Below are 27080 nucleotides of genomic sequence, written 5' to 3'. Positions count from 1 at the left end.
TTGACTTCCTTGGAAGCCGTGGATTGTACAGAAAAAACGCCGATTCCCACAGAAAATGTCATTTTACGTCGACAAAGAAGCACGGCAGGGCGCTTTTTCATTGGAATTAATAGAGGTTTGTGTGTCATGTAAGCTTGGAGATTGTTCAGTTTTGATGTAATTGCTCTGAAACAGAGTTTTTCAGCGGTTTTCTTGGGGACCTCTGCGAGTCCGGACAAACTGGCCTGGGGAAAATAGGGCACTCAACATGCTGTACGCTGTTGTACCGTGTAAATGTTCACCGTGTATTGCCATTGCATATTTTTTTAGTTTTAGTGCATGAAGTTCCCTCATCTTGTGGAAACTTGCGTGCAGAAAGTCAGTTCAATTCGTAAAGTTGGAGCTAGGTTTTTCTACTCGGATTCCACAGTTTGACAATGGCTGACAATTCAGGGTCCTAACTCCACCACTGGATTTGTTTAGGGTCTCAAATGCGGAAGGAATTTTAACTCAGGACGTCTGCTGTTTGCTGCCGCTGCAGGCAGTGGGAAATGTTTCTTTTTCACCATTTTCTATCATGTTGGGCACTGCATGGACACGGATAAATATTAATAAATTTCTGAGTTTTCAAGGAGTCTTCATCCTTCGAGCATCAACAAGGAAAAGAACTTCACCTTTAAATGATGTGAAATTTTTTTGAGCGGAACAACAAACTTGGCGCTGTTTTCACAACAGTGAAATTTATTTTTTGTAACAAACTTCTTTAAAACTCAAGTTTCTTCGAGAGAGCCATGGCATCGAAGTTAAGAGAACTTGTCAGTAAGAACAAGACAAGATACACCGATGGAAACTTTGACCTTGATTTGACCTGTATCCTTTGAAATCATTGAATTTTGTAATTGTATTGTAAGATTTGTACATAAAAATAAGGGTGAGAAACTAGGAGGATTACCTGTATGTTGCAATTAACTGCTTAGTGCTTACCGTCAAAAGGTAAATGCAAATAGTATAAGTGGCTTGGGCCCAATTTCATTTAAGCATAAAAACTTAGACAGAAAAATCTTAAAACTGGGCCCTGGTGTTTCGCCCCCTAGCCAGGGTCTTTCTCAAAGTCAAATAGGCTAAATGGAGAAAGACTCTCCGAGGTTCAAAAGTCAGGCCACTAACTTTTTTTTGGTAAAAATAAGTGTTGTTAACACAGAGACAGGGTATGCAGTAAGTTTACCTAAGGTAAAAGTTTATTATTTAGAAATAAGTCATGAATACTGTCATCTTGAATCTGCCAGTGCCCAGGGAAATTGCTGTTGCCGCTGACGGTATGAGCTCATTCTATTCCACAGCGGCGTTCCCATTTCATGCCCCCCCCCCCTTAGAGATTCAAGATGGCGGTGTCCGTGGAATGACTTATGCGTAAAGTGTCTCATAGAATGTCGGTCACTACGTACTCAAGCCACTTCGTACCCAAGTGACTTCGTACCCAAGTCACTTCGTACCCAAGTCACTTCATACCCAAGTGACTTCGTACCCAAGTCACTTCGTACACAACTCACTTCGTACCCAAGTCACTTCATACCCAAGTCACTTCGTACCCAACTCACTTCGTACCAAAGTCACTTCGTACCAGAGTCACTTCGTACCAAAGTCACGTCATACGTGAATGGATTAGGTACGGTTGTTGAGACGAACTGAACAAATTTGAAACCAACCTTGTTTTTTTATATTTTTCAAACCAAAGTTGGGGATTCGTTTTTGTTATCAGCACTGGTTTATCAGTAAATAAAACATTCACTTTTTAGGAGAGTTTTTAAAACAGCAAACGTAGTAATTTACGGTGGAAAAGCTAGTGTAAAATATGCTCTCAATGCCTGCCATTCTCCGTCGGACAAGTCAAAAATGGAGAAAATCGCGTCAAAGTGAAACATTAATTCAGCAATAATAATAATAACTTGACACTTTTTTTACAAAGGTTAGTGAGGAACATTTATTCTGATCTTCCTGCAAGTCAGTTTTAATTACCGTGAAATATCGCAGCTTGGCAAATTGCCCCCATGCCCCTGGTGCTCTTTGAAATGTTCCAGTAGAAATTGACGTTTCTCTGAAGAGGTGCCCTATATTAGGGACATATTTTTGGGGGGCCTTTATATCAGGGCTTTAACACATGGGTCCATCCCTACAAAGGGATCAAGTTACAGCACCACAGTGCTTTCCATCCCTGCCTTTTACCTCTGTGGATCCCGGTTCCAATCCCACCTTAGACCTGGAACCTTGCATGTTGATTGGGTTTTCCACTGTTTGGAGTCTCCCAATATGAGGTTTCCCTCCCACAACTAAAACTAAACCTTTCTCATTCCTAGTCATTCTGTTATGTGCTTGTGCTGTTGGACGTGGAATGAAATCAACAACCACCCAAACCACAGTTTAAAAAAGGAAGTAATTGTCCGGAATTTCACTTTTTGTGTGAGAGCGAAAGTACATTTTGCAGTCAATATCGGTTGTGATTATATTGAAGATTGGAAAGCACTTTATTATGCACCATGTGACTGTCATGTGTTTTGCGGATGCTATTTCTTATGTAGCAGAAGCATAGTTTCTGTTTAGCAGTTCTACATTGTGCAATAAGTCCAGGGATTGTAGATATTTTAATGGTGAAACACGTAGTGCTTAACAAGTTTGACGGTAGGCTCTGGGCCAGTGGATTCATGACTGTTGAAGTCCAGTGATCTTGTGTCCTCAACCGTTTAATTTTTTTTCTTGGTCTTGGATTGGCATGTTTTTATAGCCATGATAATGTTAGAAATGGAAGTACTGTCGCAAGTTTACTTTCAACAATAATGAAATTGAAACCAAAATCTCAAAGGCCATTGCCCTGGTTTTGGCCTCGGTGCCCTTCAAAACTTCACTATCAGTCGTTCTTGTTTTCTAATGGGAATTCCCTTGCTCATGAGTTAATTTTGCCCTAGCCCCTGAAATAAGAGAAACTCCAGGTCAACACAAAGAAAACATGGAAACCACCTACATATATGTATAGATGGAAGTTGGAAACTTGAAATTGAACTTTTGTTTTTTACAATAATGCTGATATAAGCTTGCATGTAAACAATTTTTTAAAGTAAAAAGTGTTATGGAGCAATGTCACTGTACTTCTGAAAATGAAATGGTTTCCAGTAGATTGAGGGTCGTTCTGTCCCAAATAGAATTCCCATATTTTTTTAAATATTAATTTGTACATTAATTTTTATAGTTGTGTGGGTTTTGTTTTAGGTGTGTTATTGTTTGATATTTTGCTCAACGCGCCATTTCAGCAGTTATTTTTCTTGTACTGAATATATCTTAAGAACCCCTTGCCTGGTGTATGTTTCCTTTTATCACAATCTAAATAGACTGTTTTAAGAGAAATTTCAAATCCTACATTCAGCCCCCTCGATTTGTTTTCATCTTAAATCAATATTTTCTTCTTGTTGTCCCCTTCCCAAAAGTGGCTTTTAGTATTGTTTGGGGCTAACAAAATGATGCCTCCAAAGCTACTTCATGTGCTTTAGCAGCTGTATGAAATTGGGCCTCTGATTACATTTGCATTTACCTTCAAAATAAAGTACATGTATGTAGCCCTACATTTCATACTGTACGTAATGCTTCTGGTACGATTTATAATAAATTTCTTACTTGTAAAAGTATTGCAAAAGTAACAACCGATCCTAAACTTTGTATGAGGTTATCCCACTCTCACTATATATACAAACTAACACTGGGTCCAATTTCATTGAACTGCTTGAGTACATGTACATGTAGCTCTACATTTCATACTGTACATGTACGTAATTCTTCTGGTACGATTTATAATAAATTTCTTACATGCAAAAGTATTGCAAATGTAACAACCGATCCTAAACTTTGTATGAGGTTATCCCACTATCACTCTCACTATACACAAACTAACCCTGGGTCCAATTTCATTGAGTTGCTTGTAACAGCAGAGAATATTGCTTGATAATTTCCTGCTGAGCGGAAATGAGCAGGATACCCGTCACAAATGGTACATATGACATGGTACTTTGGCCGGTAACCTGAATCTGGTAATGTACATGTATGTAAGCAGTTAACGTTGATGTGCTGAGCTACTTTTTTGTGCTCTAAGCAGTGGCGTAAACCATGGAGCAATTTACCAGATAATTGCTCCATGCGTTGAACCTTGTACTTTTGTACACACATGGCAGATGCATGCGCGCATGTGACATCATGGCTACGAATAGGACAGGCCTGACACTTCACGTAGTCAACATAGCGAATGGCCTCCATGCCCCCTGGTCATTGCCTTAGTGCCCTTGAATTGCTCAGCCCCCCCTCCCCCCTATGGAAATTTCCTCATACGTATGTAAACATGTAGGGTAGCCTTCCTTGCTCTATGCCTTTACCAAGGAGAAAATGGCTTGGCGCCCTTGCCCTTTCAAAAACAAAGCATTTACCTAATATAACATTTACACAAACACTAGTAATTATCTCACAATTAATACTTGAAATTGCTTTGTCATTGTGGAGTGTACAGTGTCAAAACTAAACTGTATACACTCAAACAGAAACTGCAAGCATATTGAGTGACTTCAAATCACAAGTTCATTTGTCTTGCACGAGGGAGTCTATTTTAAGAACAATATATTCATGTCATTGCTTTTTTTTTTAACTCGCAGGGCACATTTGAACAAGCATTACGATGCTAAGAAGATTATGTGTTTAGGTCTGATATTTTCTTCTTTTATGTGGAATTTACAAAAGAACAAAATTAATGGTTAGATTGTCATGTTACTAGCCCAATGCTTTTAAAGGGAAGGTATAGGGGCCTACCATTGGTAATCACTCGAAATATTAATGGCAACCAGGCCTGATACTTCACGGAGGCAACAGAGGCGATTGCCTCCGTGTCCCCTGGTCATTGCCTTGGTGCCCTTGAAATGCTCCAGTACAAATTTGCAATTTCATCATCATATGGTGCCCTTTACCAAGAAGAAAATGCCTTGGTGCCCTTGCCCTTTAAAAAACGAAGCATACAGACCTGTACAACTTTTTTGGTTCCACAGATAGAAGCCTACAGTGCTCAGCTTTCATTATAGCATTTTGTGGTTAATTTAAAAAATAATCAGTGTTAATGCCCCAAATTTAAACGTGAGCAGATCGGTAACATTTCTCAGATTGTGTCTTCCTTCATGTGTTAGGATTATTCTGCTTGTGTAGTATATATTTCACTCCGGATTTTCAGTAGCGATATCTAAAAAACGCGCCCACCTTTTAAAAATATTTTTTTCACAGGTAACAGTGGTTTTGTTTTCCATACTTGAGGATCAATAATGGAGAAGTTCCAAAGACCAAAGTTAAACTTTGCCTTTAAACTACCACATGTAGGCTATGTGGATTGTAACATGGTCTTATAAAAGGGTAAACACAATTTATTTTCTCACTGGCCTTCCTAATATTCTAGATGTTCGCTGTACATGTGTGTGGGTGGACAGCAGGGGCCTGAATCGGCCATTACTAACACACACGACCCCGGTGCATCATTCCCTTCATTGGTAGTGTTTATTGTGTACACCTTGGACTTAACGTGACGGTTTCAGGATATGCTAGACTTTATCGCTATTTCCTTCTTCTCAGTCCACTTCCTGGTTTCCGGGTTCTCCTTTTTTCTTTTATAGATAATCCGACGTGAATGAGCGGTTAAGTCTTAGACATACGTACGACGTGTACGTACGTTGACACGTACGTAAGACTTCCATTGAGGCATGAGAGATTTTGCCATGTCTTTTTTTTTTTTTTTTTTTTCACCATATATCCTGCCACCACTTTTTTTTTGATATGAAAAATTAGTATTTTATTCCTTTTGGTATATGATTGAACAAGTTGTGAGACGGAAATCTTCCCCTTTTTGGGGGTTAACTTTAGATGAACATTGTGATAAATTCTATTTCATTAAAAAAAATTTAAAAATCATTTGTTGGGTCCGATTGCGACTGTGGCTGCTTGCAGCTAGGACTGTTGGACAGTCAATGCCTCAATGCATGTTAAACAGGCTGAGCTAGCCGTAGCCTCTAATCCGGAAATGGCCTTACTACATAAAATACTTGTTTGTCCATGTACACTCAGAGTATTTTGTATTTAAAAAATTGTACAGTGAACAATTTCCTATGTACAACAAACATTAATGTAGCAAAATGCTAACATAAAATGTATCAGTTGCTACCCAGAAATCATAATTATCTACTCAGTATTAGCAACCAAAAATGTTCTGTCCAAATATTTCACTATGCAAAATGGCTGCAGAGGTAATATTGTACAACCTCTCTGTATAGTGAAAATGGTCGTAGAATTAAATTTTCCTGAGATACATGTATGATACAAATAGCGGGGTCTTTAATTTTTTACAAGCAATTTCAGCCAAACTTACTGATCATGTGAAACTGTCAAATAATTTAATAAATACAGGGTTCCCCATGCACAAGCCTGTATATCGTGCCGATATATGCCAATTTCAGCATTTCAAGGGGGGCACCAAGGCCATTGCCATACAGGCGACTGCCTAGAGTGTCTCTAGGAAGAATCGGTCCTGGTATGCACACATTAAAGTCCTTATCCAAGTGCTGTTAAATGACTTGTTACAATACAATGTGACAATACATCAAGCACCTGACTTCCACACACAGGCCATGTACATGTACCTGTACAATATTTTTCAGCTCCCCTAAATGGCACAAGTTTACCATGCGTAAAACGCCCCTTTCATTAAACCCCATCAACCCCTAACCTGTAAAAAGAATATTTTATTGCATAATCTTAAGTCTAGGGTGCATTCAAGCTGGGAGACCTACTGACACATTTTCCGTTCACACCAAGAGTCTTTTACATGTAGTTTTAATGGGCTTGCAATTCTCATTTCATGCCAAACGGAGCGAAACTGCAGGCGGGTCAAATTGCCTGTTAATTGCCACACCTGGGACCGAAGAATTTGGGGATTGGTGTTTATGTAAGGCAGGAATTGATATTTTTTACAAATTCTACATAAAAAATTTCTACATCCATGAAAAATCGGTTCTTGTGCACAGACAGAACCTATCCGTTGGTTTTTGTCACAAAGATACTTATTTTATAACAAATAAATTATATAAATATGTACTGAGTAACTCTTTGCACATCTTGCAATCGACTAACTCTTGAAAGCACTTTTTATTTGCTCATTGACACAGCAATTATATATAGATATTATTTATTTAATTGGTACATCAGTAGTTTTCAAACCATTCATAAAATGGACGGGGAAAAAAAGAAAGAGTGTAATTTCATGATTTTGGCCAGGTGCATATTAATATTTTAACAATAATTGATTTCTTGAACTTGCACATTTCTGGTAAAATGTTTTTATAATGATTACTGTTAACTCGGTGAGTCATCGTTCGTGATTTGAACGAGAACTCAAACCCCAGCGCTATCGGAAATAATCCCCCCTTGGAGTCCGTTTGATGACGGCGATCAGTAATCGATGCACGATCACAGGGATATCACGTAGCGCCACTCTAGGCAGGTGCCTGGCCGCGCATCAAATTTAGGCTGCATGAAAAGAGACTGATGGGGTGATGGGCCTGGCGTGGTGTGTGTATAGTGTGCGAATGAGCACATACATAAACTGGAATGCAATAACGTAATAAATGGGGAATGGAGGGGGAGGGTATGGGGGGGGGGGCTGACACTGACAGCATGCTAGAATTGAATCCATGCACGAATAACTTTGCTGAGTGTTGGCCTAATATAATGGTTGCCCTCGGTTGCAGACGTTAGCACCTAATTTTATAGAGCTGCTTTAGCAGGAAATATTGCTTAACAAGTTTCTGTTTTAAAGCAACAATTTTGCAGGATACCAGTCACAGATTGTACATGAGAAATGGCAATTAGGCTGGTAACCGAATTCTGGTGCATGCTCAAGGACAATTTTGTTATTATAAATGCTTAGTTACTGTTTGTGCTTAGCAAATGTATGAAATTGGGCCCTGTTGCAAGTCATTCAGTATATTATTGTTGTTCGGGGGACGACAATTATTTATTTTTATTTTTGTATTGTTTTTTTTAATATTGAAAGCTGGTTTTTTTCCTCATTTTCATAGCAGATTGTAAATGAGGGTTTGCCTGTGCTCCTTTTATGTGTCATTCAGTAACGTACAAACTAGTGAAGTAACGTGTGTACGGGCATGTTGTCCTGTGTAACTCGAAACACTTGCTAGACCACTGGCTGGAGTCCAGTAATTTAAGAATTAGGTCATTAAACCCTCAAGTGCTGTATCCGACCTGAATTTTTAGCTTACAAATTACATTATATACGTACATGTACATTGTATGGATGAAGTCTCATATATTCAATGTAGATTACAGTATGTATCTCAGGCCTAGAATATAGGACTCTGAGGTCCTCTGTTGCCCCTGTCTTGGCCTTGGTGCCCCCTTCAAACGTTTCTGATAGTCTTTTACGATTTTCCAATGGAAGTGCCCTTTGCAAAATGAAAATGGCCTTGCCCTTAAAGATGAGAATGGCCTTGCCCTCAAAGATGAGATGTCAGGCCTGAGATTTCAGGCCTGATGCTTCATGGGGGCAATCACCTGGTCATATCTTCACAGAGGCAATACCCTCGCCATTGCCTTGGTGCCACTTGAAATGTTCGTAAGAAGTTTTGCACATACAGTACAGGACAGGCCTGTAATTACATGGAGGCCCCACGGACAATGGCCTATGTGTTGCCCCTGGCCTTGGCCTTGGTGCCCTATCAAAAGCTTCCCATGGACTTGAAGATTTTCCAATGGAACTTGGATAGTGCCCTTTTCAGAATGAAAATGCTGTTGCCCTCTCAAAGATGAAACTAGGCCTGTAAGGATGGTTCCCTTTACCAGGGAAAAAACTACCCTGCCCTCAACAAGAACGAGGACTGCTCATGCACAAACGCATAATGTGTACCTGCATTTAGAATACTAGAGCACCCTCAGGCTAGTGGAAATTATTGGTAAACTATACGTGTACGCTTCTATGTGTATACATTGACAGTGGCACTTTGGTTACTTTACAATAATGTGGACCTGTCAGTTTGCAGTGTTTAAGATGCCATTCAGAATTGTCAATCTTTAACAAATTTCTTCTTTCTTGAATTTGTGGGGTGGGTGGGTGGTTCAAAAGAAGAAACTCAGAAAAAATGAGGAGCAGGATTCTAAAATTTTGCGAGTGTGTTCATGCCACCCATGGGAGACTCTTTAAAAACAAATTGAACAAAATTGAGTGGAAGCCTGCCAAACTTTTCAGAATTTTTAAGTGATTTTGCTTAGAATGACCAACAAGGAAATTTTAGCATGTCCTCTTCCATTGTTATGTACATTGTTGATAAAACCATGTCGCTTTTAACAGAATCGTCAATTTGACCACATCCATTTACAGATTAGACTAAATCGGACTAGACCAACAAGGAAATGAACCAAGTTTTTCCGCATTCAAATGTCAGGCTCTTCTCCGGGCTGTCTTTTTTTTATCAAAGGGAAATTTCTTTTGGTTTCCTGTGGGTAAAGCTCCAGGTCCGTAATTTCGCAGGTCCAGAAGTTCGGTTGAACTCACACCTCCCCCCCCCCCCCTGTGTCGTAAAAGAAAACACTACAATTGTCATCATTACACGCTATTGTGTTTGCCATTTCTGTTGAACTCCTTATACAGGACAAGTAGATTATAAAGAAGATGCAATCTCAGAGGACACCTGTGATTTTTGAGGATTTTTTATTCAGATTTTAGGATTTTGTTTTCTCGTAGGACCTGCCATCTCTGCTTGCTGAAAATTTGTAGTGCTTTTAATAATTTACATGTATGTTTGTTGATTAAAATCTGGAGGTGCAATTCAACAGGACCCTTGTGCTTGAACTTACATGTAGCTCAATTAGCAATGCCATCTCATAAGCAGATACACTGTACCTATCCTACTACACCTTGATGAAGAGAAGCACATTATGGCCAAGTGTCAAAATCAAAATGTACAGCTGTGGCAATAGTTATAATTATAATATTGAAGTCTTACATTGTATATCGCGCCCGTATCTACCAAACAAGGTACTCAAGGCGCTGAGTATATACAAACTTTCAGAATGATAGGTAATTGCAGTGATGAATTTTAACACCTAATTATTTAGCACCTTATAAGGGTTTACAAGGTGCTGCGGCGCATACAGCAGCCACAGCCAGGAACACCGGGGCGAACCCCTTCTCTTTTTGAAAAGTGCACTGGGTTCTTTTATATGCGTTACACAACACATTTTACGTCTCATCCGAAGGATGAAGCAATGGTTAAGTGTCTTGCTTATGGACACAAGTGTCACGGCTGGGGATCCACATTCTGCTGATCAGTAACACCAGAGTTTGAATTCGGTGCTCTTAACCCCTCGGCCACGACACTTCCAACAATAGCCTTGTTGCCTTCACACAAGTCAGGTGTGCAACAGACCACTCACCAAGACAAGTTTGAAATTTTGTACCGAGAATTCTGTACTAAACCTTAAAAAGTTCATTCAGTATTCATTGTTCCACAAAAGTTCCTTAACCTTTTCCGTACCAGACATCTGTGACAATGTTATAGCCATGGGATTTCCAGCTCAGAGTCTTGAAGGTGTCTACAGAAACAACATGGAATCAGTCGTAAAGTAAGTGGTTTTCCTTCTTTTCTTTGTCTTTGTCAATTTAGAGATTTCGAACCTACAACCTTTGCAGAGGTAGAGCAGATGTCTTACTACTAGACCACCAAGCTATCCTGGTGTTTAGAGGCAGTTCAAATCCTATCTATAGAACTACCTCTAGCATAGCTAAGCTAAGTGGTCTATAGTGGTAAGACATCTGCTCTAACAATGCGCAGGTCGTGGGTTCGAATCCCACCCAAGTGATTTGCCAGTGGATTTGTATATTTATCTCCAATACTAAACTACCTATCTTTCCATGTTCTGATTATTGGTTGTCCTTATTTATGTTGAACCTCCCTTATACGTTGAAAGAGGTATATGCAAAATAATGGCAGCTGTGGGAGTTAAGGCGAATTGAACAAATGATAGGGAATTGGATGTTTGCTTTACTTTGGTTGCTTGATACTAACAAAATTGAATCGTTCTGATCAACGCCGTCGACTAAATCTAAAGAAAGAAAACAGAATTCTGACGTCAAAAGTACACCCTTGCTCAGAATGTTTTCTAAGAACTTGAGCATCTTCTGCTTGAGCCATTTAATTGCAAAGGAGTGGCGTCATGAATGTGACTTCATTGTTTTACGTCGTCACTTACGCAGGGCAAACTACATCCTGGGTCCCCGGACTCTGGTGAATTTCAAATATGGAAGGTCTTCGTAGGTAATTGGCATGTATTTTTAAATTGGTAATCATCCAAATGGCCTTTAAATTCCACTTAGTTTGTAATTTAAAATTAGTGAAACAAGAAGGATTTTTTATGAGCAGGGGGAAAACTAATTTTGTGAGCTGTGTTCTGAAAAATTGTTGTGAAATATTGTGAAAAAAATTGTATCATTTGAAATGGACGAACACACTTTATTCTTATTCCTTAAAAGGTAAATCTTAAAGAAAAGTCAAAGTGACACACTCCACTACTAGGGCAGTTTTTCTTAATCTTTTGTGGCGCAAGTGAGGGTATTCTTTTTTCCAATTTGTTCTTTACATAAAGCTGATCGACGTATTGTTGGGTTTTTGTTTTCGTAAAAACATTACTGATCGGGATAAATTTATTGGGATTATTGATTTAGCTTAACAACAAGATGAGAACGCCGGGTGTTTGATATGGATTCTGCCCACGTCAATGGTCCTGCTCGTTGAATTTTGTCCAATGAGATTCGTCGGTCTAGAGTGGCTCTTTTGTTCGTCTCCTTGATCACCAGAAACAGTGTTCTGTTTCCCGAAACTGTGGCTTTATCTCCTCCGTCAGTGGCTGAAAATTATGATGGATTGGTGTCCCTAGAGAATAGGGGATGACGGCGAGGGACTGCGAACAGCTCCCCAGATGTCTTTGTGTGTAAGAAGCTAATCAAGTGTAAGTGTGTTGCTCCCACGCTCAACAACCAAGTGCGTATTATCCACAAGCAAATAGCCTTTAGCTCAAGGACACTAACGGATCTAGGTAATCGTGGATTAAGATATGACTTGACAACTGGAATTTCTTCTGTTTGAGACATTTGAGATGTAGGACGACTTGGCGTGAACCCTGGATAAAGGTCTCTGTTACTGCTGTGCGGAGGACGGACAACTGACCCTTTTGGACCACTTAGAGGTTTAATGTACATTCTGGATTTTCGCAAAATGTCACATGTAGATTTGCATTTATTTTGAGATTACTTATCGAATTTGGTTCAACATGGGAAAGATTCACCTGACCTACATGTATTGCTGGCTGGATTTTTATTCCTTTTTTTTTTTTTTTTTTTTTTTTCTTGTTTTTTTTTCTCCAAATTTTTTCTTCCCTTTTTGGTTTGTGAGTTGTTTCAGATAAAACTTTGATTTTAACATTTAAGAAAAAAAAATATTCTTAATATTTTTTTATGCAGAGATTCCATAGTAAATTTGGGAATAGTATAACCCAAGAAGAAAAATTTGATCAATTTTTATCTTCTTTTCCTATCCAAGACTCATTTGGTTACAGTCCAACAGAAACGACTCGTATTGCTAGTGTCTGAAAGATCCAGTCTTTGCCATCCCAACACAATGTCTTCGACGACAGAGAAATTTGATTATGCAAACGGTTATTTGAGATGCCAGCATTGTTAGAAATTATTTGCAGTCATCTTTTCTCAGCCCCCCCCCCTTTCTTTTCAGTCTGATTATTGCATATTCCATGTGTGGGTACACTTTAAACAAAATTCTCCATGCAAACGTCGGTTGCGCTAGAAGAACGAGAGCGTGTGAGGTTTAGGCCTATAGATTCTCGTCCGTCCCGTTATTTTCTCAGAAAATGTCACTGGCATGTAATGACCTATCCATGGGCCCCCGCGAGACTCAAGAGAAAGTAGCAACCCTTGGGCAATGCATGGCATTTTGAAAGATGCAATGGCGTCCTTTATTTCTTTTTTTTCTCTGTGTCTTTTTTTCTCTACTCACTTCTAGAACTCTCTTCGGCAGGTCTAGAGATAAAAAAATTTTTTGTTGTTGCACTGACGAATTTAATTGAAGTGGTTTCTTTTTTGTGTGTGTGTAATTTCATGACCCCTTTTTGGTTGAAGTTCATTTGTCCATGGTAATTTATGTCGTGACACATAATGAATGAAAGGATGGATGCATGTTCAGATGGTGCGACAACCTTTGGGTACCACCAGTGCACGTAGGAACACGTGTTATCTGAAAGCACACGTAAATCATGTGGCAACATTTTATTTTGAGTGCCCCCGCCATTAACGTAATTGAGGTATTCAAAATTCATATTGATGATTGAAGTGAAATTAACCAAGACAGATAATAATTACACCCATCCATCATGGATTTATTGGATTTACTGGATTATTTAGGCGGTGAGAAACAAAGCCAAGACCAAAGGTAATAGAGGCCTTGAGCTCCCTGGAATTCTTGACCTGGTTAATTTAAGTACACAGTGATATTTGCCGTCAAATTCTAAACCTCATTTGTTTTTCCTTTTCTTTTTCCCTTCAAAGATTTCTGGATCAGAAGCACCCGAACCACTACAAGGTCTACAATTTGTAAGTATAATTTCCTTGCCCGCGACAAATATTTGTTTAGTGTTGGTATGCCAGATATCAAATGTTGACTTGAGTCAGTACGGTTCGGTCGAATTGTTCCAACCTACCTCAAATAAGACTGTTTAGTTTTTGGTATGTAATACTTCGTCAATTCTCCCAAGTGTGTGACACGTTGAAGTCACATTTCAAAATGTTGTGTCATGGTTGTATGTGGAATTTTTAACCAAATTACACGTGACGCAACAATTGTTGCGAAATGGGAAAGGGTGCGCGCACGCAGTAACTGGGTTGGAGTTCACAAGTAAGTTCATGTACAGCAACAGGGCTGCTTTGATCATGACGACAAAGCCCCTTTTGTGGCCAGAAATTTGTTGGCCTCTAAATAAAGAAGGCCAACATGAAACCTGAAACTCTGGCTAAAAAGTAGAGAGCTTGCTACCTGCCATATGTGGACAGTCATTAATTGGCTTACTGCATAGTCTTAAAGTGACCACTTGCTGAATGTGGCCAGTAATCAAGTGGCCTCTAAATAAAGAAGGGCAACATGAAACCTTCCAATTGGCATTTTGGAAAGTGTGGCGAGCCTTTAATTGGCCAACAAAATGTGAATGGCCTACATGTACTCTCTGCTGGATATGGCCAGCTGTTTGGCCTACAAATGTGAGGAAACAATAGTTACCTGCCAAAAGTGGCCGGCTGGAGAACCTGCCTCATGTGGCCTGCTCGAGAGGGCTGCCGAAAGGGATATACATTCTTGTCCAACCTGTGAAGCATGTCCACCTGTCCGAAGTGTTTAACCGCGGCCAGTTTTTGGATTAGAATGACATTCCTTAGGCCTACGGCTAACCGGCTGCCGCTAATTCTGAACCAGGTCTCTCTCCCTTCATTGTAAATTGCATTTATTTTCACTTTGCATTTCTCATGATGGGAAGTTGTGTTAGTAGCGGACAGTCTTATCTGTGTAGTTGGCCAAGCTGTGAACTATCTCTTAGAGGTATCTAATGCAGAATTTTAAAGAGTTATAAGATGTCTCTCAAATTAATGGAAATTTTCTCTTAGTTGGGTGTATAACTCAATACTTTATCTTCCCCATGGTGGGAGCCGCTTTAAAAGCGCAAGAGTTATCTTTAAGTGGAAAACAATTTTGACAATTTTTTTAGAAAAAAAAGTGGTAGAAATAGCCCCGTGAACTCAGTTACGAATGCCTGTTTGCTTAACATATTTTAGTAAAATTGTTCAATTTAATTACAGTTTTTGCTCCCGAAAAACTCATCAATTCTATGAGGTTTCTACGTTTTATGTCTGTCTAATCCCCTTCCTTAAAAACCTTTCGCTTTGTTGAGTTTCCGTACCTCATCAACCGATGTGTAACAACAATTGAGTCAAACTGAACCATGTTTATATTTCATTAGGGGGCAATTGCTCTCGGCGTGAAAAACACGCGTTTTTAGCGAAGACGAATAACGCAGCTGGCGCGCCTCGGCTCAGCGTCTTGTTTAACCCAGTTACAACAACTCATGCATATTCATAACGAAATGACAAATTGGTTTAAGCCTCTGCCCTGGAAACTTGTTGGGCGTTTAACATTTTTAATAAACATACTTTTATGGAAACTTGGTAAGTAAATATTGAATTATGTATTGAGTTCCAGATTTTCGTTTGGTGATTGAATTCAGTAATGTCTTGTACACTTAGATGCAGGCCTCAAAATATTCCCAGGCAACTGTAGCAGTTGCTGTAAAATATAAAATTAAAAAAAGTGTTTTTTTCTTTACGGACTCATGTACCTACCGAAATGCGTGTATCAGCATACAATTTGTGTAAAATGGAAATAGCCTTACCCACTCAAAGATGGAATTCCAGGCCTGTACATCTTTTATGAAAAAAAAGTTCAGACCTCAAATCAATTGTTACTGATACATTTGTATGATGCAGTTCAATTTGAACGTAAAGAGAACAATGTATTTTTCCCAAAAACCAATGTTCTGCTTTTTTGTTCTAATCACCAGATGTTCGGAAAGGAACTACGACGCCTCCAAATTTTACCACAGGGTAGCCCATTATCCGTTCGATGATCACAACCCACCAAAGATTGAGCTGATCAAACCTTTTTGCGATGACGTTGAACGATGGCTGAAGGAGGACAAGGGCAACGTTGCCGTTATACATTGTAAAGCTGGAAAGGTAGGCTTCTATACTTCCCATAGAGTTATATACAAGAACTAGAGGGCGCACGAGTGATGCTTCGTGCACAAATGCCGCGGGACTGCAAGATGACAAGCGCGTCATTCTGCACGTGCGTTGAATATAAACTACACGTTTGAGTTTTTTTTTATTGAACGCTCAGGCGATGCTGTTTGTTCAACTTAGAAAATGGCCGCACAAACACACGCTGTGAGATGCCAGTTTTGTCAACTTAGAAAATGGCTGCCTGCGCGCATGCCGGAGCGCGTATATAGGCCAGTGCGCCCTCTAGTTCTTATATATAACTCTATGATACTTCCATACTTTCCCTCATTTGGTTCGCTGACTGATATCTTTATGTGTATGCCTTAGTTTTGAAGGAGCCTGACTATATTTTCCTTCCAGCTCTCTTTTCATTGTAGATGTGCCACCATTGCGTCTGACCTGGGCCCAATTTTATAGAGCTGCTAAGCACACAAATTTGGCAAGCATGAATTTTCTTCCTTGGTGAAACAGGATTACCAACCAAATTTCCATTTTGTTGCATATTCCTTGTTACTGGTATTCAGCTGTTGTTTGCTCATCCTGAAAATCACGTTGAAATTTGGTTGGTAATCCTGTTTTTATCAAGGAAGAAATTTCATGCTTAGCAAATTTGTGTGCTTAGCAGCTCTATGAAATTCGGCCCAGATACTATCAGAATGTTCTATCAGCTTTCTGCTCCCTCTGACCCATATGCTCTTGCTTTGCTGAGATGTAGAACCATTCCAACATCTTTGTTCCACGTACTGCATCTCTTTGGAACTTCTTGCCTGGTGCATGCTTCCCCCCATCCTGCAATCTAGACTGTTTTAAAAAGAATATCAATCCCACTTTAGATGCATGGCTGGCCATGCAAGGGGTGAAAGGTCAGTCTGCAAGTATTCAATGTCTGATTTTGTTTTGTTTTGATTTAAGGGGAGGACTGGTGTGATGATCTGTGCATTACTACTTCATCAAGGGAAGTGCGCTTCAGCGGAGGAGGCCATGGAGCAATACGGAGATAAAAGAACGAGGGACGGCAAGGTAAGAAAAATATATCCAAATTTAACCTTCATTTTCTTCCCATGCATAGAATTACACAATGCTAAAATCTGTGGCCGCTGGCCTACAGTCAGATGTATCTTTTGATTCCTGCTAGTTGCATACACTGTTTGCAAAGTGTCCCAGTTCATGCAGAAAACAGCTTGTTAAAACATCAAACTAAAAGTGTATATTTTGTTTTTACCCTTTCACTGATGTGTATAGAGCACTGTATGCTCGGTACTTTCCTCGAGTTCTGTGAAAAAAATCCACAGGCAAATCACTCGAGCAGAAATGCTTGAATAACGTTGCAGGAATACCGTCAGATTTGGTGACATTCACCGAGATTTGTCATAATGAGTACTGACAAGATCTAAATAACTACAGGCAGACCTGACAAAACACCTGTTAAGGGCTAGCTGATAATTGATTCTGAGGGCGGAAAAGACAGACTTGCTCGACAGGTGTTTTCTGTGATTGACAGGTGGATTCTGAAAATCCCATTTGACTGTGTGGGGTTTTGTGATTGACGGCAGGTGATGGATTTGATTGATAGCTTTGGATCCAAGTAAATTTCACTGTCTGAACTGAACTTTAGCGTGTTGTGGCCGAGTGGATATGAGCACCGAACTCGAGTGTTTCCGATCAGCAGAGTGTGGGTTCGAGTCTCGGTTGTTACATTTGTATCCTTACGCAAGACACTTTACCATTATTGGTTTATCCTTTCAGTCCCGTGTGTTGTGAATGCAGTGAACTTATCATTAAGAGAAGGGGTTTGCCTGGTTTGGTTGGCTGCCTATTGCACCAGAGCACCTTGTAAACCATTACATGGTGCTTTGTTAATGAGTAGGTCTCATACCTGAACATGTATCTCCACATTTACCATGCAGGAAAACACCGACAGCGCATAGGGACCTCACGGTGAAATGCGCTTTTTAAGAAGAGTTCATTATTATTTCTATTATTAACTCAAATTTTGTTCCCCACCACCTTCCCCCTTCTAGGGCGTCACCATTCCAAGCCAGCGGCGGTATGTACAGTACTACGGCGAGATTATCAGGCGAAGCTTGACCTACACGACAGTCACGCTTTTACTTCAGAGAGTGCAGTTGGAGACGGTGCCAATGATGAGCAATGGTTCATGTACGCCCTTCTTTGTCATCTACAAGCAGAAAGTCAAAGTCTACTCCTCTGATGTTGTAAAGGTAATGGCACTTTTTTTTGGGGGGGGGATTTTTTCCCCCTCAACAAATCAACCCATCAATCATTGAATCCAAATTTTGATTAAAAAGGAGTACTTTTATCATTCAACACCATCCTATTTACAGATGATTAAAAAAAAACCAGAACAAATTATCAGAGAAAATTGCGTTGGTATTGAAGTTCAGTTTGCTGGACAACTTGGTACAACTTGATTAGACATTGGAGAAAGGAGGGGGAAGAGTTAAGCAAAAAGAGGGTAGGGGGCCCGAACATATGCAGTTCTCTTTGGAGTCAAACTTCATCCATGCAGTCGGGGGGGGGGGGGGTGCATTATTTCTAGGCTTAATCAGTTTGCAATTTCAATGCATTTCAAATCCAGGCGGAAATGTTTGTACTTTGTTCTTTTGTTTGCTGGTTACAAAATATGACAAAGACGGGTCTTGGGAAATTAATACATCTCTATGTTCAGGGAGTCAGCGATTTTGGAATCTTTAAATATACCACATGACTTTCATTCATGGACACATACAGAGTCGGGGACTGTGTTTGCTCAGTAGCATTGTGGCAAAGGAGGTTTGCATTGTGCAATGGCTGTAATTAGATGTAGGTCCCAGTAGAAACCCTTGCGGAACACACAGCAGTGCCCAGTCAATCTGCTTTAATTTAGGGGAGAGAATCGTAATCTCATTGCTGACTTGTGCCAGTGCACTTTACGCTGTGTGAGGGGAAATCATTTTAATGGCAGGCCTGGTGCTTCACGTAGGCAATGAAGGCGGTTGCCTCCTGGTCATTGCCTTGGTGCCCTTAAAATGCTCCAGTAGAAATTAGCAATTTCCTCAGAAGGTGCCCTTTATCGAGGAGAAAATGCCTTGGTGCCCTGGCCCTGAAGCATACAGGCCTGTAATGGTGTCCTGTCTTTTAGAGAAAGCCTTTTTTTTGTCGAGGTGGAGCCATTTATTAGGTGCCTATTCAAGCCAGGAAATCAAATCGAGGCTGGAAGGTTATTACTTTCAGTTCCAACTACATGAAGGTAAAAAATAAATGCACTTTCTAAATTTTTGTTGTCGATATTGTTTTGTCCGCAGGGGATCAAGAGAGGTGAGAGAATAATTGAGTTTGACATTCCCAACACGGTACCCATCTGCGGCGACGTCAAGGTTGAATTCTTCCACAAGACACCGATGCTTGTAAGTAAACCTTCTTTCCACTCCCTCCCTGTAGAGGCTTTCTTTCTTCGTTTTATTGCGTATCATGACCGAGCTGTAGCAGCATGCGGCACTAGAGTCCTACCTTTCTCCTGAAGACCACCCAGCGTACTGATCGAAATGTCTGGTTGTTACACCAACAGTTCAATCCTTAACCATCACTCATATATTGTTTTTACTGCAAACTGTAGTTTCAAGATTGAAAAATTTGTTTATTTTATTCGCTGTACCCCAGGACAAGAAATCCATGTTCCACTTTTGGTTCAACACCTTCTTCATCATTCATCCGGTGACAGAGACGGGTCGACCGGGCTCGGCGTCCTGCAACACCGAGACAGTTCCGTTGGCCAATGGGAGTGAAGAGCTTGTCATGGGACTGAACAAAGACGCTCTAGACAAGGCCAACAAGGATAAGACGAACAAAGTCTTCTCTCCAAATCTTAAGGTTAGTTCGGATGAGAATGCTATACTCAGTTTTTTTCTGCGGTCTGTGAAAAAAAATCCACAGGCAAATCACTCAGGGGGAATTCCAACCCACAACTGTTTTGACTATTGGCTTTATGAAATATGGCCCAGGTCACCTGTTCCATATTGCCACTCTTTGGCGAAATTATTTTAATTTGTTTAATACTCTGTTTGTTATTGTATATACTCCATTTTTAAAATTTATTTATCTGTGCAAATTGTTGAAACTTTAAAAATATATTCTGTATATAATTGTGTATGCTGCATTTTTATATATTTATCTTTTAATTACTTTGATTATGTTGCTCCTCTTTTTGCTATAAATGGATATTTTGGTTTGTGCTTGTTTATGCCTCTGATAAATGTCTGGTTTGGATCGAAAACTAAGGCCATCTTCCTACTATTCTCATCTTTTTATTACCTTGTATATTTCTATAAATATAGAGATGTTTTTATTGTGTATTTGTATTTGTCTTTACATGCCTTAATAATGATTAGGTTGGCTCAATGATTTCTTTCCCCGCCTTTCACCTGTATGGACCCTACCTGATTGCAGGGGTTTTCCTCATTTGGAGTTTTCCTCGCTCATCTAAAACTGCTTCTTGTTTCCTTTTCATCCTGTTTTTTGTGTGTGCTTTTTGAAAGACTCATTTGTTTGAATCTTTCTTCTGTAACAACTGGTTTTAGTATGTATGTTTTCATTGCGTGTTTCAATTGTATTATCAATTGTGCTGTTAGCAAGAAATAAGATTTATTTTTTATTTTTATATAAATTTAATTATATATATATTATATATATTATTATAAATTATAAATATGTAGGCCTACTATATTAATAATGTTTTGTTAAAACTTCATGGCAAGTTACAAATTGATTATCTGTTAAACTTGGTTCTGCACAAACCTGAACCATCTTTGTTAAGATCATACTGACATTCTTGACTATTGATACCCGCAGATACGGCTGTATTTCGCAAGAGGCAACGATGCCGACCACGAGAAACCGTCAACCCACCTTGAAGAAAACTTAAGTCCCTGTAACAGCTCGAACGATCTCCTTGAATTGGAATCATCCGAGTCTGAGGAGGAGGATTGGGGAGGTGAGACGACGACGTTCGTATGATGACGGCCCCCATGCCTCTGTGTGGGGCTGAACAACCCCCACACACGCTCGACCCATGTCTTGCTTTCTTTCGGCGCGTTTTAGTTGGTAAACCCGTAGTGGGCACCAGGCAATATCAGCTGCAAAACTGGGAACAATCAACCCGTCATGAAAACGCTCACTGGAGTGAGATCCTACCCAATGGAAAGAGTTGTCTAGCGCCCTCAAGAGTGACCAACCAACCGCGTTGATGCGCATCGGTATAACCGTGTTTATAGGTCTTACAAAACAGCTGATGTACGGACAGGCACAGAGGAATTTATATATATTATATGTAAATGTTTATATATCTATATCAGTACTTTTATGAAGTCGAAGCATCAGGTAGTTTCTTGCCCGATCACGAATCCCCTCGTGGCCCTGAGATCTTTTTTGTTAAGCGTAACCCCAACTGTCCTTAGAATGATCTTGAGTTGATCTCACCCCTAAGTCTCCTGAGGGATAAGTGAGGAACTCGAGCTGTTGGATTCTGATTAGGGCGATGGTGTTCTTACTCCAACAAAATCCGACAAAATCCGACAAAACTAGCTGCTGGGTTTTGATGGGTTGGGGAAACCTGCAAGGTGGTGGGCTAAACAAAATCTGGTCTCTTGAAAATGCCAAGAACCACGTAGACAATATCTGCTGCCCTCTATTGTCTCCTGTTGCCAGGCACAGCGTGATGTCACAGTCTAGATCTCCATGGTGATAAGGCTAGTTTGGCCTCGGGATCATTTGGATATTTTTGCATAAATTTTACTGGTCTTCAAATATCCCAAATAGCAAACTCTAATTTTGGAAAACTTCAATCAAATTTAATCGTCAGCTTTTTACTGAAAAGCTGATAGTAATTTTGTTTTCCCATTCAGTTTGGTACCATGTAATTTTCAACACCAGGTTTGCTTAAAAACTTTATTCCAAGTCCCTTTAAAACTAACACAACAAAACAAAACTAACATCTTTTGCTTGAAAGATACAGGTTACCAGCCAAAAGACCATGTAATATATGACACAGACTGGTCCCCTGCTAATTTTCGCTTAGCATAGAAAGTTGTTAAGCGATATTTTCTTCACAGTGACCCTTTTTTTGTTCATTTCGCACTGCATACGAGTAGAATGTTAGAGGGAGTAGGGATTTGAACTGTTCTCAACTTTCACTTTTACAGTTTTCTCCTGGGTATGACATCACAACTTGATTTTTTGGTCGCATGAAGTATGGACTGGGTTTTAGGAATGCAACAGTAAACGTGATTGGTTAACAGGGATGTTTCATGTACTTTTTTACCCAATCAGGTGTCGCATAACAAATATTGTCTTTGCACCATCCAATGCAACACCACAGTTTATGCATGTAAGCAAGTTGGAAGCTGTTATTTGGTTTTAAAGCGATGTTTATTATAGTTTAAAAAAAGAAGAAAGGAATTGTACATTTCATATATCTTTAAAGAAAAATCCCTAGTTTTATATATGAAAAAAGAAAACAATGTCTATTGCCGCATGTGTATACTTATGTACAGAGGATGTTTTAAAAACGAGAAAATAGCGCAGCAAATTTCGTCAGGGACTTTATTCGCAGAAAAGAGCTCTGGTTTGGTGGACATTTAAAAATGTTTTCTCGATTGATGCATTTATTCTTGCTTCATCATACGGCACAATTCTCAGTGGAATGTATCTGTAGTTTGTTTGAGGGAGCAAGGAGGCCAGAGTTTGGAGCAAAGTCTTATAACTTAGAGCCTGCAACCGCACAACCCCCAAAACAATTTGCGTTAGTATTTTTCCAAAACTTTTTCACAGAACTATTATTTGTTATTAAAAACAAATAATATTCTTTATCCCCGCTGCAAAAATATCATCGAATAATCACCTTTAAGAATTCAGCAAGTTAAAAAGTATTGAAAGGAATATGATATAGGGCGATCTCGTAGAAACATTTATGAATTGTCTGGCCAAATAATTATGATGGATAGGACAAGAATTGGGGGAATCAACAAATGTGAATTGGCAGAAAGAAATCAAATACGATTTGTTTTTTTAAGTATCGGCATTGTTCAGAGGCAGATTTCTCAGGACTTTTTGTACCAGTACCAGTAAGCTTTCAGATTTTTATTTTCTGTCTTATTGTAGGGATTTTTTAGTTTCCTACCTGAATATATTCGTTCATAAGAATGTAATGAATCCAACAAAAGGCCCTTTGAAAACTTCATGACCATACTTTGGTGTGTAGCCGATAGTAAGGCAAAGTAAATTGACTACTCTTTTTCCATTCACTTAAAGACTGCTTTTACATCTTTGGAGGGAGCGATGGTGAAATTTTTATCAATGAATGTAACGCCTGTCCAAAGTATTTCCTGCATTGTGCGAAAGATTACCAACTTGACCTCAAAAAGGTCGAGATCCTCATCAGATGAACCCTCATCTCCAAACAGCCGGACTGTACCATTGTACATGAGGGGGGTGTTTGTAAGTTGCCTTGTTCCATCGACTTAAAAACAAAAGCGTGGTTGATTCATGTTTGTACTTTCCCTGAGAAGACGCTCCGCCTGGAACCGATTTCTGTGCTGTGTGATAGCAAGCTTATTTGTCTTGATAGAAATGAACTCCTTGAAGGGTTTGGGGTTGCAGAAAATAGAAATACTCGTAAATTTAGTGCGAAAATTGCCAAAGGATTTTAAAGTATCACTGTTGATGTTTTTTTAAAGGTGTTTTTTTACATTGAGAGGGAAGAAAACATTTGTTGCTTGGTACAGTCGATATTTGTGATTTTTTAAATTATTATAGGTAAGGTACACGGCACAAGAGGGTGAACTAATTTTATTGAAGACATGTGGTAGGTTTTTCTTTTCTGATGCGAGTGAATATGGGGGGGGGGTAACATTGCCTTGTGATGGTTTGAATGTGGGTCGTTGTTTACACCTGGGGAGACACCATCTGACATTCTTGGGTTTCATCTGCCCCTTGCCGCCTGCCCCTCCCTTCATCCCCTTTACACCCTCGGACAGCAACATTAAGAGTTATTAAGTTAAGTTTTCCATTAATGTACCAGGTTATTAGTGGAATCACAGTAACTCTCACAAGTCAGATGTGAACATATGCTGCTGGCATTTGTGTTCCGGCATACGCAGAGCTGTGGCGACTTTCACACAATGGAATTAAGGTTCACAAATTGTTTTTCTTTGTTTAACTGGGTCCCCACTGGCACCCTGAATCAGAGATATTGACAAAATAGGGAGACTGTCAACATTCGGGCTAGATAGCTTAGTTGATGGAGCACTGGCATGTCACTTCCAGTATTTGGGCTAGATAGCTTAATTGATAGAGCACTGGCATATTAATTGGGAGGTTGCATGTTCGAGCCCCACTCTAGTCAAGTTCAGGAAGAGGAAGCCATTCAACCTGGCACTCACAAACATAGAATTTGACAAAAAGGGAGACTGCCAACATTAGGGCTGAGAAGCTCAGGTAAAGCGCTGGCATGTTAATCCCGAGGTTTAAGCTCCACTCTTGTCACTTTGTCTTTGTTTAACCCCAAATAAGTCAAATATTTTAGAGTGAAATATAAACCAAACGTTGCAGGTTCAGGCAGCTGTTGTAAATTTTTCTTTGTTCAACTTCAAATTAAATATTTGAGGGTGAAATTCCAATATGTCGGATGTGTGTTTCTCGGTGTGAGGCAAGGCTTAGTCCAGTGGTATTTAAAACCGCAGTTTAGTCAGTTAGCAACCTGTAATATATAGAAACCGTGTATAATGATGTACATATATATTGTGTATACATATTATATAGAGATACATTTTTGAATGAGGTACATACGAGAAACGTCTCCACCTACCCGTAATAAAAAGAAAAACCAAACAGCTTTTTCGGTATTTTTCTGAAATGTATGTATTTTTTATTGCAATGTTGTGAGACAAGTGTTTTTTTTCCGTTCTTTTAAAAAGATGGCTTGGTGGTCTTGTGTAGTTCTAGTCTTGATTGTCGTTGTTTGTTAAAGTGGCCGGTATTGTGAAATAAATTACTGGAGAAGAGATAACTGTATCAAAACAAACATCTAGATCCAGATTCATAGACTTGCTCAGTCTCTCAAGGGGTGCGCTTTCAATGCTGTAACCAATAGCTGTTTGGGTCATTGGCCAGTTATCAACCAATGGCAGGTTGAACTGAAAAAATTACTGGTCAAGACTGCGGGAAAACACGCACCCCTGGCAGTGGATAGTGCGCCCTCTATTGGTAGCTAATACAAAAACGTTGTCAATCAAGACTTGTTTTGTTCCGTAAGTCAAGAATTTGTTGTTACTGCAGGGTGGTGTCTTTTGTTTAAAAGAAAATCACAACGTTGTGGTAGAAACAGTCATGGCAACTCGACTGTAAACAGATGTACTAAAACCGATCTTTGTGATCGGTTATTTTTTATTACTGTTAGTTTGGTTGGCATAAATCATGTATTTATTGTGCAAAATCTGTGACTTTTTTTTATATTTAGGAATGGAAATAAAATGTTTCCACCGTTTTCCTGTATAAATTAAATCTACCAAAGTTAACTGCTTGGTACTTATTTATAGATTACAACAAATTAAAAAAAAACTGTCCATGTTTATAAAATTGAGGAGAGAGCAGTCATCCTCTTTCTTAGCTCAAAAAAAAATATAACACCAAAAACTTTGATACTATTTCTGTTGTTTTCTACGTTCACTTCAAAATGAATTCCTTGTTCTCAACTACGCAATGGAATATTTTTTTAGACGTTAATAATCGGTGGAAGATTAGATAAAATCCTTGAACAATGACACTAAGGCCATCTTGAAGTTGCTTTTAAACCGGATGAATTTACAAAGAACTGTGATTCTATAATTTAGAAGAATTTCCTCTAAGATATGTACTAAAATGTACTTTTCAAATATTTACCCCAAATCATCTGGGATCGCACACAGTACAGGAATCCTCTTCATGAAGGGCTCCCTCTTGAGTTTGTATTCCAGAAAGGATTAATATTTAAATTAGGGTGAAAGGCTGTGTATTGAGAGAGTTGCGACTGCTTGCGATTTAAAGCCATTTTGTGTCCAAAATAATGCACTGGTGTATACATACAGGGTGCAAGACGAGACTGCACTTTCGGTTGTGCTACATTTGGACCAGAAATGGCATCCAGTAAACCACATGACCTAAGAAAACTGGTCCTCCCTGTCGCAACTCTCTTGCTGTGCTTCTTGTACATGAAGGGCTCCCTCTTGAGTTTGTTGGGCTATTGTTCTTTATCTTAAGGATGGATTTGTACTTCCTAACCAGGGCCCAATTTCATAGAACTGCTTAAGCACGAACAATAGCTAAGCACAACCCAAATTATGCTTACCAGACACTCTGTGAAAATGGAGATGGCATTGGTGGGCAAGATAAAGTCGGGTCCCTTTATGGTACTGTAGGAAAGGCACCATGTTTGTTTCATTGACGGTATTATACGGGATTGGTGGAGCTGACAAAATAGTTCATGAACTATAACAAACATGTGAACATTTGGGATTTATCTGTTATGCAAGTCTAGGAGAAAATGGTGAAGAAACATGTTGGTGGTAACAACCAAAATTAGCTCTTGTGTATATTTAAGGTTTTTAGATACCATTGTCCTGAATATGACTTCATTTTAGAGGGGGATATTTCACAGAAAAAAATTGTTCCGATTATGAACTTCTGAATCAGTAAGCTTTCTGACTAAATTTAAACAGGTCTTTCGCTCCTTACCAGTCTTGTATAATACCTACATTGTCATCCCAGGGATATATTATTACATATAAATTATTGTGGGTATTCCGCTAACAGAGGTCCATGATTAAAATCAAAATCACTGAAATCAACTTTAAGAAACTTTCTGTACTGTAGAGGACCAAAATGAAGAAGCAACCTTTTAGTGAAGTCACGTATCTCATGTATGGTTTCCGTAGTAAACTATGTTAGTCAACAACACCACAGTATTGTAAACAATTCTCAAGTAAATAAATGGACACACAGATGGTATTAACATAAGCAAGATATCTTTTGGTTCTTATTTATTAATCTAAGGAGTGTCAAGTTATATTCTTCAGTTTGTTGATAACAATTTGTGAAATCCCAATTT

The 27080-nt window shown here is 39.3% G+C and overlaps 1 protein-coding gene across 1 annotated transcript; it reads left to right on the top strand.

Annotated features, from left to right (window-relative positions):
* On the top strand, positions 1-26989 carry LOC117303971 (phosphatidylinositol 3,4,5-trisphosphate 3-phosphatase and dual-specificity protein phosphatase PTEN-like). Its single transcript, XM_033788441.1, has 9 exons — positions 1-849; positions 10593-10677; positions 13670-13714; positions 15724-15898; positions 16856-16963; positions 17965-18165; positions 19249-19350; positions 19604-19813; positions 20792-26989. Exons 1-9 carry the CDS (start codon positions 771-773, stop codon positions 20954-20956), a joined length of 1170 nt encoding a protein of 389 aa, XP_033644332.1. The 5' UTR covers positions 1-770; the 3' UTR covers positions 20957-26989.
* The last annotated feature ends 91 nt before the right edge of the window (positions 26990-27080 follow it).

Source organism: Asterias rubens, chromosome 20 (assembly GCF_902459465.1).
Source record: "Asterias rubens chromosome 20, eAstRub1.3, whole genome shotgun sequence".
NCBI lineage: Eukaryota > Metazoa > Echinodermata > Asteroidea > Forcipulatida > Asteriidae > Asterias > Asterias rubens.
Note: the sequence above shows the minus strand (reverse complement) of the source record. Positions and strands in the feature narration are given on the sequence as shown.